The sequence below is a fragment of the Pituophis catenifer genome, unplaced genomic scaffold (assembly GCF_029215685.1).
Source record: "Pituophis catenifer annectens isolate HBS135680 unplaced genomic scaffold, rPitCat1.0.hap2 SCAF_3, whole genome shotgun sequence".
NCBI lineage: Eukaryota > Metazoa > Chordata > Lepidosauria > Squamata > Colubridae > Pituophis > Pituophis catenifer.
This window is the reverse complement of record NW_027256883.1, coordinates 216,770,750-216,784,453: the sequence shown is the minus strand read 5'-3', so window position 1 is coordinate 216,784,453 and position 13,704 is coordinate 216,770,750. Positions and strand designations below refer to the sequence as shown.

The 13,704-nt window shown below is 48.8% G+C and overlaps 2 protein-coding genes across 4 annotated transcripts in view; one reads left to right on the top strand and one right to left on the bottom strand.

Annotated features, from left to right (window-relative positions):
• Nucleotides 1-129: 129 nt before the first annotated feature.
• AP4M1 (adaptor related protein complex 4 subunit mu 1) lies at nt 130-13,643 on the top strand. 3 transcript variants are annotated; one of them, XM_070941925.1, is made up of 15 exons: nt 130-201; nt 300-385; nt 469-578; nt 649-745; nt 831-941; nt 3,688-3,768; nt 4,369-4,431; nt 4,529-4,595; nt 5,220-5,273; nt 5,696-5,802; nt 10,547-10,638; nt 10,734-10,778; nt 11,042-11,092; nt 11,199-11,316; nt 11,466-13,643. In XM_070941925.1, exons 1-15 carry the CDS (start codon nt 144-146, stop codon nt 11,664-11,666), a joined length of 1,341 nt encoding a protein of 446 aa, XP_070798026.1. In that variant the 5' UTR covers nt 130-143; the 3' UTR covers nt 11,667-13,643. The 3 variants fall into 3 exon arrangements, with proteins under 3 accessions (XP_070798026.1, XP_070798025.1, XP_070798027.1); XM_070941924.1 differs by having other exon boundaries at nt 10,487-10,638; XM_070941926.1 differs by lacking the exon at nt 4,369-4,431 and having other exon boundaries at nt 10,487-10,638.
• The window catches only part of STAG3 (STAG3 cohesin complex component), a 74,949-nt gene continuing 73,579 nt past the window's right edge, over nt 12,335-13,704 (bottom strand). Inside the window, exon 29 of the mRNA XM_070941922.1 lies at nt 12,335-12,434. Coding sequence (XP_070798023.1) covers nt 12,335-12,434 — 100 coding nt within the window. The remainder of the gene's footprint in view (nt 12,435-13,704) is intronic.

Here is a 13,704-nt window from a genome sequence, read left to right as displayed (position 1 = left end):
GGCTGCCCCGCCCCCGAGCCCGCCCGGCCAGCCAATCGCCGCTCCCGCCCTTCCAGGGTGCCCGGATGCGGGAAGAGGAGGAGGGAGGGGAGGAGGGAGGGAGGGGGCGCGCGCGCGCAGTGCCGAGGGGTCGTCCCGGGAAGATGTTGCGCCAGCTGTTCGTGCTGTCGTCCAAGGGCGACCGGCTCCTCTACAAGGACTGTATCCGACGGGGAGGGTGGGGGTCGCGGGGAGGGGGTGGCGGGGGGAGTGGGGCTGGGGCCGGCTGCACCGGGTGGCCCTTAACCGGCTCCCCGCAGTCCGCGGCGACGGGAGCGCAGACCTGGTGGAGACCTTCGCGCGGAGGATCGCGGCGCTGCCCGCCGACCAAGCGCCGGTCTTCATGGTACGTGGCAGGGCGGGAGGTGGACGTCCGCCATCCCCCCCCCCCCGCGCCTCCCCGCTCACAGCCCCCGTCTCGCCACGCAGGAGGCCGGCCCGGGGCTCCATTTCGCCCACGTGCGCCACGCGGGGCTCTACTTCGTGGGTATCCTCCGGCCCGACGCCTCCCCCTTCGTGGTCGTGGAGTTCCTCAGCAGGTAGGGAGGCGGGCAGGAGGCGGGCGGACGGGGCGCGGGCGGAGGCTGAGCCCCTCTGCGGCCCTTGCAGGCTGGTGGCGCTCCTGCGGGACTACTGCGGCCGCCTGGATGAGAAGACCGTCGGCCTCAACTTCGCCCTCATCTCCGAAGTGCTGGACGAGCTGCTGGTGGGTCACCGGGGGGGGTGGGGGCGCTGCGTTGGCCCCCAGTGGCTGACCCTTCCCGCCGAAACTTTCCCTCCGCCCCATCTAGGATTACGGTTATATCCAGACAACCGCCCCGGACGTCCTGAAGAGCTTCATCCAGATGGACCCAGTGCTCAGCCAGCCCTTCAGCCTCTTTGACCTCAGCACGGTGGGCTTGGTGAGTGGGCGCTGGGGGTGGGGTTGCCTGGGAGTCCAAGGAGGCTTCCCACTCAAACCAGTGGATTTTCCCTGGGAGGAAGCAAACCGTTTGGGGGTGCAAGTCCAGCTTTGGCTTTTGGCTGGTGTGACCTTGTTTTGTCTGGAGCATCCCTCCTCGGTTAATGCACACGCCTCCTCGGAGGTACGGTCATGTGAAAAAAGAAAGCACGCCCTCTTTGAGTTCTATGGTTTTACATACCCAAGACATAGCAAAAATCACCTGGTCCTTCCTTAGCCGTTCTTAAAAGTAGGCAAATAGAACTTCAGATGAACAACGCATGACGTCATCTTTTACAAAAAAGAAAGTCAAAATGAAGAAGCCATGTGTGAAAAACTTAACACCCATACGTCTTCCATAGGTATATTAAAATGGCTAAGTAGCTGCTAATCAAGTGCTTTGATTGACTGATCATCAGCCAGGGTTACTTATCTCTATAAAAACCAAAGTTTTAGGAGTTTGCTGATCTCCAGCATTGAAGTCTGTTAACACAGTGCCAAAGAGGAAAGACATCAGCAGCAGTGGTGAAATCTGAACCGGTTTACTACCGGTTCGCTGGCTGTGCATGCGCACCATGCACCAAATGCGAGGTGCACAGTGCACATCAAAAGGAGGCATGTGGTAAGTAAAACAGCGCACGGGGGGGGTGATCTGCTGGGGTGTGCAATCTTTTTAGCTTTTAAAAGTTAAAAAAAAAAGCCTCTGATGATTGTGCTGCTGAGTTGTGTTCGTCAGAGGCTTTTTTTTTTAATCTTTTAAAAGTATTTTTTCTACAACCTCTTCGGCCAAAGAGGTTGTAGAAAAAATGCTTTTAAAAGTAAAAAAAAAAAGGCTCTGATGATTGCGTGGCTCAGCTGGGCATTGGGGGGGGGCAGGAATTTTTGCTACCGGTTCTCCGAACCACTCGCCGCCATCGTTATTGGATCAGGTGATCCGGTCCGAACCGGGAGCATTCCACCCCTGATCAGCAGTGATCTCAGAAAAACAATTCTGACTGCCCATCAATCTGGGAAGGGTTATAAGGCCATTTCCAAACAATTTAAAGTTCATCATTTTACAGTGAGAAACATTATTCTCAAGTGGAAAACATTCAAGACAGTTACCAATCTTTCCTGGAGTGGATGTCCCAGCAAGTTCACCCCAAGGTCAGACCATGCAATCAGAGAACTTGCAAAAAATCCAAAAGTTACTCTACAGGCTGCAATTAGCATGTTCGTGACAGTATAATTAGAAGAAGACTGGACAAGTATGGTTTGTTTGGAAGCATTGCCAGGAAAAAGCCTCTTTCTGGAACATGGCAGCACAGCTTAGATTTGCAAAGTTTCATCACAAGACTTCTGGAACACTGTCTTTTTGACAGACGAGATCAAAGTGGAGATATTTGGCCATAATGCACAGTGCCACATTTGGTGAAAACCGTATCAACACAAACATCTCATGCTGTCAAGCAGAGTGGCGGAGGGCTGCTGATTTGGTCTTGTTTTGCAGCCACAGGACCTGGGCACCTTGTAGTCATTAAGTAGTGCGGAGTCAAATGTCTGTCCAACAGCTAAAGCTTGGCTGACATTGGGTATTGCAAAATGACAAAGATCCCTAGCACACCAGCAAATCTATAACAAAATGACTGAAAAAGAATCGAGATGTTGCAATGGCCCAGTCAAAGTCCAGACCCCAACCCGATTGAAATGTTGTGGCGGGACTTAGAGTTGTGTATGAACAAATGCCCACAAACCTCAATGAACCGAAGCCATGTTGTAAACGGGGGGCAAAATTCTCTCACGGCAATGTGGGAGATTGATAAAGTCATACAGAAAATGATTACTTTAAATTATTGCTAGTAAAAGTGGTTCTACAAACTATTGGATCATAAGGTGCATGTAGTTTTTCCACATACGGCTTCTGCATTTTGCCTTTCTTTTTGTAAAATAAAGAATGAGAGGGTGTAATATGTGTTCTTCATTTGAGGTTGTATTTACCTACTTTTAGATTGGTAGCTGTTTTGGCAACTCATAGATAGAAGAAAGGTGTGGCTGCTTCAGAATGCACCGGACTCTTAAGTTGCCTTCTCAGGTTTCCTGTTACAGGTAGTCTTCCACTTATAACCACAATTGAGCCCAAAATTTCTGTTGCCAAGTGAGACATTTGTTAAGAGAATTCTGCCCCATTTTACAACTTTTCTTGCCACAGTGTTAAGTGAACCACTGTGGTTATTAAGTTAGTTACATGGTTGTTAAGTGACTCTAACTTTGCTTGTCAGAAGGTTGCAAAAGGTACGTGACCCCTGGGATTTGGCAACCTTCATAAATGTGTCAGTTGCCAAGCCTCTGAATTTTGATTGTTTGACCGTGGGGATGGGGATGCTACAATGTTGTGGTCATAAGTCACTTTTCTCAGTGCACTTATAACTTTGACCAGTCATTAAATGAACTGTTGTACATCGAGGACTACCTGTAATTCTTTTTCCTCTCAAAGCCCATCTCTGAGGTGCTGAGCATATAGTATACGATACGGTTTTTCCAGTTCATTTCATAGTAGCGTTTAAGGAAACATTTGTTTTTCATTCTATGATAACAATCCAGGGATGTCCCATCATAAATTCGATATGTTTGGCCCTATCAACTTTAGATATTATTTGTATACTGTCCCCCATTCTTAATATTTCTTCTGTCTCATGACCACATATTTCTATTGTTTTATATGGTTGCAGTTTGGGGCGGATACACAACAGAGCAGAGTGGCACCTAGTTGTGCAGCTGCTCGTCCAATCCTGTCGCTTCGGGGAGAGCAGGTAAGATCTACTCCACCCTTGATGTTCCAGTTCCCAGTCTGTGGTCAGCCCCCTGAAGCCTCCAAAGAGGTTGATTGAAGGAGGCCCTGGCCAATCTGTGTGATGGGTTAGGGTGGAAGAGGACAAGTTGAACACAAGTCTCCAAAGGCCCACAAAAAGGATGGAAAGGGGTTACATGAATGTATTTATTTTAAAACTAATTTGGAGGCAATCTTTGCCTCATCTCGGATGTCCCAACAATGCCGAATGTGGCCCTTGCCCTATAAACGCTTCACAGAATCAGAAGTTCTTCAGAAAAGGATGACTTCATCCTGCTCCATCATCAGATCTCGATGAGAGATTGTGATCTATGCAATTGGTTTAGAGTCCACTGTCCAAAATCATCTGACCCAAGGTCCCAGAAATTGATTTATCCACTCCGTTGCGCATCCTTGAGCAGTAATTTTGGTGATGGCCACGTCATTGTTTGCCTCATGTGGACAGAGCAACGAGTCCCCTGGAAATGGTGGCGGTGGCAGCCTGGCCTTGAGTTCCTAAACGCAAGAGGGCTGCTGCCATGGCTTGGAGAATTATCGGGACAGTGCCTTTCTCTGCTCCCAGGTTTCACAGCCTGAAGTTTTCCTGGATGTAGTGGAACGACTCACGGTCATCATTGCTGCCAATGTGAGTCAGAAAGTGCTGGAGAGTACCTGGTTTCCTTTAAAATTCGAGGTCTTATTCAGGACAGAGAGGTTGAGACGCTCATCTTTTCCTTTTCTAGGGCACTCCCATGAAAACTGACATCCAAGGAGAAATACGGCTCAAGAGCTTCTTTCCCGGTTGCTCCGGTGGGTAGAGGCCTCTCATATGTATGTGCTGCCTTCTGGAGGCCCAGCGCAAAACAGGGAAATCATAGTTGCTTTGGGTCCCGTGTGGTGTATCAGTAAGTGCAGAAGGAAGCACTGGAATCCACGGTATTGGCAGCAGGTTCAGAATTTGTGGATCAGATATTGAAGAGGGCGTACACAAGGAAGACACCAGGATAATTACATTTGGGATTTATTAATGAAAATCCAGTACTTTCAATAATGGAATCGAGAAATGAGAGAAATTGGGCTTAGAGCAGGGAGTTTGTTACCTCGCAGCTTGTGAGGATAAATAGAAAAAACCTCAGGTTGTCTATACAGCTAATGCCTCCTAGATATTGCTTTTAAAAGGGGGAGGGGGAATCACCAGATGCAGGCACAGAGACCTAGATCCCCATTCTAATCTTTGGGGGCATTCTTGAGAAAGATGGAGAGGAGAGCAACACAGGTGGCCAGAACACAGCTCCCCCCCACGTTGCCCAGATTAGAGCCTTGCACAGGTCTCTAGAGATGCCACCTGGCAAGGAGGGGCTCAGAGTAAAGCCTGGGACTAGGAGGGAGCCCGAAGAGTGGCAGAGTTCATTGGGCTGTGATTTCCCTTTGCAGAGATGCGGATTGGCCTGCCAGAGGAGTTCTGTGTGGGCAAGACAGAGCTTCGAGGTGTGTACCCCCTTTGTTGTGACCAGATTGCAGTGGCACAAGTTATTCCCTCATCAGCATCAGGATGAATGTTAACCCCGAAGGGTGCTGGCTACGTTAGGTGAAACTAACCTTCCCAAGGTGGTGGCGGCAGCACCTCCATGAGATGAAACCTTGCAATGGGCTGCAAAAGGAGGCTCTCCTCCTGGGAGCTGTTGCCCATTCTCCCTTGCTTTCGCTTGCAGCTGTGGTGGCAGTATTGCTCACCTCCTGACCCACCCTCCAGCCAGTCAGGCTACCTGCTGCTCTCCAGGTAGGGCATCCAGTCATAACACTGCTGCTGCTGCTGCTCCTCAGGAGCCTCCCCCAGCTGACTGGATGGCTGGCTGATCGGCCACCTTACCCAAAGGGGCCTTGCAGCCACTTTGTTCTTTTGTCCCCAGGTTATGGCACGGCTGTCCGCGTGGATGAGTGTTCCTTCCACAGTTCTGTTAAACTGGACGAATTTGAGAGCAGCCGCATCCTCCGTGTCAGCCCCAGCCAAGGAGAGGTAATTGGGCTGTTAGTCTGAGCTCCGAGCTCGGCCATTTGGTTGCAAACGTGTGCTTTGAATTGTACTCCTCTGTCAGAGCACTGGTCTTTAAATACCTTTTTATGTGATGTAAATTAGTGTGAATGTTATTTGTTCTGCTACTTCTTGTTTTGTTTTTGTTTGTTTTATTAAATTTATATACCGCCCTACTCCCAAAGGACTCAGGGCGGTGAACAGGCACAGAATAAAATACATAAATACAAAAGTTAGAAACATAATTAAAACCAAATTAAATAATTTAGCCCAAGACAATTAAAAATCCCAATAATTTAAAACAAATTAAAATTCCAATTTAAAAATTTAAAAGAAAGGGGAGAAAATTAGGCCAGGCCGGCTTGCTGGAATAGGAGGGTCTTAAGAGCATGGTGGAAAGTACGCAGATCCGGGATCCTCTGTATCTCCGGGGGGAGCTCATTCCAGATAGTGGGTGCCCCCATCGAGAAGGCCCTCCCCCTGGGGGCCGCCAGTCGACACTGCTTGTCTGACGGCACCTGGAGGAGCCCCTCTCTATGAGAGGGTACCGGCCGGTGGGAGGCTGTTTGTGGTAGTAGGCGGTCCCGTAAATAACCATGTCCTAAGCCATGGAGCGCTCTAAAGGTGGTTACCAAAACCTTGAAGCGCACCCGGAAGACCACCGGGAGCCAGTGCAGCTCGCGCAGGAGTGGTGTCACACGGGAGCGCCATGTTGCTCCCATAACCACCTGCACAGCCGCACTCTGCGCCAGTTGGAGCCTCCGGGTGCTCCTCAAGGGGAGCCCCATGTAGAGAGTGTTACAATAGTCCAGGCGGGAGGTGACGAGGGCATGAGTGACTGTGTGTAGGGAGTCCCGATCCAAAAAGGGACGCAACTGGCGAATCAGGTGAACCTGATGAAAAATCCTCCCGGTCACGGCCGTCAAGTGCTCTTCTAAAGAGTCATGGTCTGACTTTGGACTGTTTGGTTGGCTGGCTATTACTGTGGCATGGTCTTTGGTTTTAAGGTACTGTCTGTGTGATGTAAATTAAGTGTTGTACTTATATTAAAATACATTTCAAAGGGAGGTAAAGGCAGGGTAGGGTCTGCATGTGGCTAGGTGAAGATAACTACCTACTGGGCATTTTGTTGGGTTGTGTCTCATGGGCCAACTCCAGATGGGGACACCCATACCCTTCCAGGTGTTCCTCATCCTTAGCCTTGCTAGCTGGAGCAGCTGGCATTTGTTCAGCTGTTTGTAGAGTTTTACAACCCAGCATTAATCTTCATTGCAACCCTGTAACAGTTCAGCCAATCATCCACTAGTCACCCATCCTGACTGTTTTGGCACTTGGGAGGTAAGCAGAGACTTGAGTTCCAGTCCTCTGCTTGTGTATTGTCTTGTGGTGCCTAAAAAATTTGATCTGGAAAACAAAAACCAACAAGTGGTTTCAAGAAATTTATCACATTTTTGAACCACCCATCTCCCTCAGAGAGGGACTCCAGGTTGTGTACAATGCTAAAATATAAAAGTATATAAAAATTAAAAATTTAGCAGGAAGCAAGGATGATTAAAATTAATTGAAAGGGCTAAGGAAGTGCTCTTGGGAAAGGAATATTATTATTCTCAGGCCACTGTTGAGATGAGTATAGGAGATCAAGAGTGGCCTGTTAGCAAGGGGCCTGCCCCATGGACTGGCTGTGAGGCAAAAGCAACCAGAACCACCCATGAAGAGCTTGCTTAACCATGTCACAAGAATCTTGCCACAGTGGCCACATTCCCCTGGGGATGCCAAGATATGGCACTATGGATTCTAGGGGAGATCCAGTCTGAGCCACTTGCTGCAGTCCCAAAGGTGCTTTTCAAAAGGCAACTGGACTTACAAAGGAGAATGTTTGTAGCTCAGAGTTGAAATGAGAGATCCTTGGTGTTCCCTGTGCTTGGTGGTTTTCTTGCAGGTGTTTCATTACCCAAACTAGGTAACACCAAACAGCCAAGCACAGAGAGCACTGAAGACACACACAGACAGACAACTGGACTGGGTTTTCCTTGAAGATGTTTCGCTTCTCATCCAAGAAGCTTCTTCAGTTCTGACCGACTGGTGGAGAATGAAAGGATTTATATTTCTTGCAACCACCTGGTCATTAGGACGGTCCTTAGTCTTCTGAGAGTTGGGGATTTATGGGCACCCTCAGGTCACCTGAACCAAAGTGCCAATGGGCTTGGAACCTTCCTGGGGCTTCTGAAAGGACTTGTGTTGTACACAGGCGATATAGGGATGGTCGTATCCCTCCCCCTCTGTTGAGAGGGCTGTTCAATCTTAACATAGATGGCCTCTTTGACCCTCTTTTGTGTTTGATGACCTCCAAAGAATATAAATCCTTCTATTCCCCACCATTCAGTCAGAACTGAAGAAGCTTCTTGGATGAGAAGCAAAACGTTTTCAAGGGAAAACCAAGAAAGTCCAGTTGCCTTTTGAAAAGCACCTTTGGGACAGCCGTGACTTGGGTGACAAGAGACTTGCCCAATGCAACGCCTCTAAACTCAGGCCCCTCTTGAACTCCTCCCCTCCACCTCTCCACATGGGTCAGTCTATCTGGAGACCCCACCACAGGTTTGAAGACGAACATAACTGACATAAACCATTTAGAGTCCAACTTTCTATACTGGAGTAGGGAAAACTGGAGAGCCTTCTTGCTTGCTGGCCTTTAATTTGAAATAATGCCTGTAGCACAGGTCACCATCTGCATCAGTCTGGTGAAAGATTTGTTCTCCTGAGTGTTTGGTGAAATGCAACAGACAGAAAGGGTTCCTATATTGTAAGCTGAGCCTTGGAGAAATGGAACATTTTGAAGTTGGAAGGGCTGGTCTTTACACTCCTCAGAGTATAGGATGGGTGTCGGCAACCCACAGCTCCAGAGCCGCATGTGGCTCTTTGACCCCTCTCCTGCGGCTCCCTGCCAACCCCATCACGCGACCTGCTCTCCACTCTGAGAAGGTGCGAGCCTCCCTGCAGAGCCATGCGGCTGAAGCACCCCTAGCGTTTTCTCCACACTGCCCGCAACCGTTTTTTTGCGATTCCGCATCCTTTGCGGGCAGCTCAGTGCCAGCTCAGGAAGGATGGGAACAGGGAGGAGCAGCCGCCACCGCCAGATGCAGGGAGGGAAGAGTGGGATATCCTCCTGGGCTGGGATCACGGCAGCGGTGGCGACTCCTCCCGCTGCCACTACTGCGTGCTTGTGTGTAGCCGGCCGTGCTGCGCAGGAGAGGTGGAGGTCTTCCCTCCCTGCAGCCGGCAGAGAGAGAAAAGGAGAAAAAGAGAAAATGGAGGAAATGAGAGAGGAAAGAAACAAATGAGAGAGAAATGAGACAGCTGGAGGGAAAGAATGAGAGAGAGGTAAAAGAGAGAAACAAATGAGAAAAGGGGGAGAAAGAAAGGGAGAGATGAGACCCATTTCCCACAGAAAACACCTGGAGCCACAAAACCTGGGTAGGCATGGCTAGGGGGTCATGTGACTGGGTGGGAGTGATGAATTGGCCACGCCCACCCAGGTTTTGTGGCTCCAGGTGTTTTCTTTTCTGTGGGAAGCAGGTCCAAATGGCTCTTTGAGTGTTTTAAGGTTACAGACCCCTGGTATAGGAAAACCAACGAAATTTCTGTAGACAAAAGACTGTCTCACTCCTGTATGGATCATCTCCTCTTATATAAGGAACAAAAGATAAGTCACCTACTACTTATATTTTGTTTGAATATAAGTAGCTAGCTCATCTAGTTTTGTAGTTCTTGACCCTGCACATGGCTTCTCTCTATACACCGACCTCCCCTCCCTTTTTCACTAGACTGCGTGTCCCAGGCTCCTTCAGATGGCCTCCAAGTCCCTAGGTTTGTCTTCCTTGCTGTCCTATGAGCTGTCTCCCACCTGGCAATAGGCTTTTGGAAATCGGGTGCTCAGAATCATACATACTATGTAGTTAGCTCTCCGTATCCACTGGGGTTGTGTCAGTGTCTCCTGCAAAAATGTGAAATCCACAAAAATCTGTCCTATTGTCCAACTGGGCCCAGAGGTTTTCTGTGCTCCTGAGGTCCCTTGGCCATCCTGCTGGGATGAGACTGCAAGACTGAACACAAGCACTCTACCGTCAGAACAGCAGCAAAAATTTTAATATCATTTTTGCAACCACCCCCATGAAACATAAATCCACAAATGTTAAGATCAGCTTGTATTCCGTCATGTAGAAATTTGGGTTTCACAGGTATCTTTATAGAGTCTTTCCATGCAATCCAGGGCTGCATTAACCCTTCTGGCAGGCATCTCCCATTAACTTGTTAATTTGTAATCTGTGTTTCTCAAGATTTAGTAGTTGTAGTTTTAGTGTTGAAATACCATGAGCTGGACAGCTGTTAAAATTCAATTAATAGCCATGCTTGTTCCAAAGCTGCTTTTTCAAGAGGCAACTGGACTTTCTGGTTTTTCTTTGAAGATGTTTCACTTCTCATCCAAGAAGCTTCTTGGATGAGAGCTGAAGCAGCTTCTTGGATGAGAAGTGAAACGTCTTCAGAGAAAAACCAGAAAGTCTAGTTGCCTCTTGGAAAAACACCTTTGGGACAACCATGACCTGGATGACTGAGAATCTCCAGAGAATAGTCCTGCTTTTTCATTCCTTGGGATCTGTTTAAATTACCTTAGGTGGATTTATCCTTAAAATCTGCTCAGAAAGCCTCATCTGCAAAATTATTTTTTGAGCAGTTGACTCTGATGCAATACCAGCTAGCTGATGACATCCCCGCAGCCCTGCCCTTCCACCTGTTTCCCACCATTAAGCACAGCTCCTGTGGCCGGTGAGTGGCAGCATGCTCTTGTCTGCATGGCTTCATTTCAAAATGCCACACCGGTGTGGGCTCATCACACATACCCATCTTTTTTTCCTTGGCAGGGTGCAAATTTATCTCAAGCTTCGCTGTGACTTATTTCCCAAAAGGTGAGAAGCCCTTTATTGTCTTCTGAGTGGGGAGCAGACTTAAGCCTCTTTCCCTCAGCTTAACCTTCTAATTTAATTATTTTAAATTTTATATTGTTGTTTTGTCTGTGTTTTTAAATAGGCTGTACACCGCCCTGAGTCCTTCGGGAGAAGGGCGGTATAGAAATAAAATTATTATTATTATTATTATTATTATTATTATTATTATTATTATTATTATTATTATTATTATTATTATTATTATTATTATTATTATTTTATAGCCATGCTGTCAACCTTCACATCCATCTGCCTGTGCCCAAAACTACGCTGAGGTGAGTTAGCCATTGGCCTGCCGTTCTGCAAGGGGGAGGGGAGAGGGGGTGTCTCGCTGCTGCCCGGCCCAGGGACTCTGCTGCATCTTCTGGTCTTCCTTTACAGCTTTTCTCAGGAGTTGAGCAGTCCTGAACAGACAGCCATCTTGCAGCCTACCACCAAGTCTATTGAGTGGATTGTCCCCCGAATGCAAGGTGGTTCCCAGCTTTCTGCCGTATTTAAGGTAAAGAGCAGTCGGGTTTCCGCAACACAAGCCTGTCCCATGGAGGAAGGAGGTGCCGTGCAGCCACGATTTTGAGGCTTCCTTGGTGGGAAGATGGGGGCTGGGCACCCCCTCCTTGCCCTGAGACCATCCAATCTCTCCTTCGGCAGCTGGAGGTTCCGGGGCTCACCCAGGCAGGACTACGTGAGCTCGGCCCCGTCAACCTGTCTTTTGAGATGCCAGCCCACACCTGCTCTGGGCTGCAGATCCGCTTCCTGCGCTTCACAGGGCCAGAGCCTACTCTTCCTCACCGCTGGGTGAGGTATGTGACTCACAGCGAGTCCTATGTGATCCGACTCAATGCAGGATAGGCTGCCTCCTTGTTATTCCAAATTAAACAGCTTTATTTTTTAACTAGCAAGTATAAACAGTCAAAGCCACGAAACCAGGGAACATCCTGTGTGACCCTCATTAAACAGTGCAAACCAAGGAAGAAAGCAAATTTTATACAGCCGGAGCAAAACGAGGCATAGATGATGATGATGATACTTGGCAGGGAATCTGTACAGCCCTCCTCTCCACCACCCCCGTAAGGGAGACCTCTGCAAAAGAAGAGCTTCAGGAAACCTGCAGGGAAAGAGGGAGACCAGTAAGAGCCTTTCTCTGCCACTAAATTTGACGCTCTTGAGAAGGCTTCAGGAATACTCTGGGCGGCAGCACCCAAATTCCCCCTTAACCACCAGTGCGGAAAGCAGCCTCTCTCCACCACACAAGGTGCCGGCCTTTTACTGCAAACAGATAAGAATCGTCTTGACCTAGCAAAGTTACTCTTGGAAAAGGATCCCATCACCCACTTTTCAGAGAGATTTATGCAGTCACCCACACTGGTGGCCATCTCAATATCCTGCAGGCAATGAGTTCCACAGGTTAATTATGACACATTTGAAGGAATGCTGCTTTTTTTGCCAGTTTTAAAATCCTTTCCCCACAGCTGCTCTGCATGTTGCTTATGCATCTTCAAGCTGCTTTTTCACTCAAGTCAAAGGAGTCCTAAGCCTATTGCAACATTTTTCCATGGAAAAACCAAACCGGTTACCTCCCCCTCCTGGCTGTTCTCTGGCTCTTCGATTAGGTGCAGCCTGCAAAGACAAAAAACCAAGGCAGGCTTTCAGACCAGGCCTCCAATGGCCAGGTAGGACCTGGCCCTCCCAGCCCAAAGTTTGCTCCTCTCAGTGGCTATTCTGTACTTGCCAGTGGTTGCCCCAACCACTGAGTGGTTTGGCAGCACAAAAAGCACAGCGGGCTTTGGGTGCTGCAGCCTTCCCACACAAGTGTGCTGCTCTTGAGCTCCCTGCCCTTATTTCTCTCGGGGCCAGAGGCCCAACCTTCCTCTTTTCTTGGGGGGGGTGGTTAGGGAAGGGCTAGGACTGTGCAGGCAATCCCTCTGAGGGCAGAATTATCCTCCCTTGTTTGGGGGTGTGTAGTTGTTTTTAAAAAAAGAGTGGAGTCTGCTGGGAAAAAAGCCATCCCTAGAGCCTCAGAGAGATCAGTGTCACTTCCTAAGTGTGAATGGGAAAGGGGGAGGTGAGGGGGGTTGAAAGTGCAGTCATGCACATGCCCTCTTTATCTAATGAGCCAGAGGGAGCAGCTACAGTTCCCAGTTCTGAATATGCCCTTTTGGCAAACCCGCCACCTACTTTCATCAAGAGCCCACACAGAAAACTCGGCCAAGTACCTCTGAACATTTTCAGCGTTTTAAAATGTTCCCTGAAGCCAAAAGGCATCAAGTCAAGCAGATATTCCTTTCTTTTGAAAAGTATGATTACCATTTGGGGGGGGGGATGCGCTCTCAATGGGTTCACCTACAAACTGCTTCTTCTACAAAATACTCTCTTCTATTGGTACAAACTGCTCCTCTGCTCAGGGCTGCCCCCATGCTGGCTGTTACCTTGTGGTCAATCTACAAGTTCCATGCACAAGTTAAAGGGGAGGGGTGGCTAGCTAAGTCAGACTCCCCCTCCCCCCCCCAGCACTGGCTGGTACTGGCCACGGAGAAGGGAGAAAAGCAGCGCCTCCCAATCCCCGCACCTGGGCCAGCAAGATAGTCATGCTCGGGGACATGGAAAGAAACCAGGATGAACACCCCAAGCCCGCTAGAGGTCATCCATGAGATTCACCTCGGTTCTGCCTCTCAGCCTCAAAGGGTCCAGATAATCCACCTCATCATCCATGGTCCTCTGCAGCTGGGACCCCAAAACCACCTCAACAACGGGTGGAAAATCATGGCACCTCTCCGACCTCTCAGCAGCAGTTTTTTCTTTTTAATAAATTTACAGACATTTCTAAAATTCTGTTTCCCCTTTGTCATTATGGGGTACTGAGTGCAGATTAATGGGAGGGGGGGTGGAA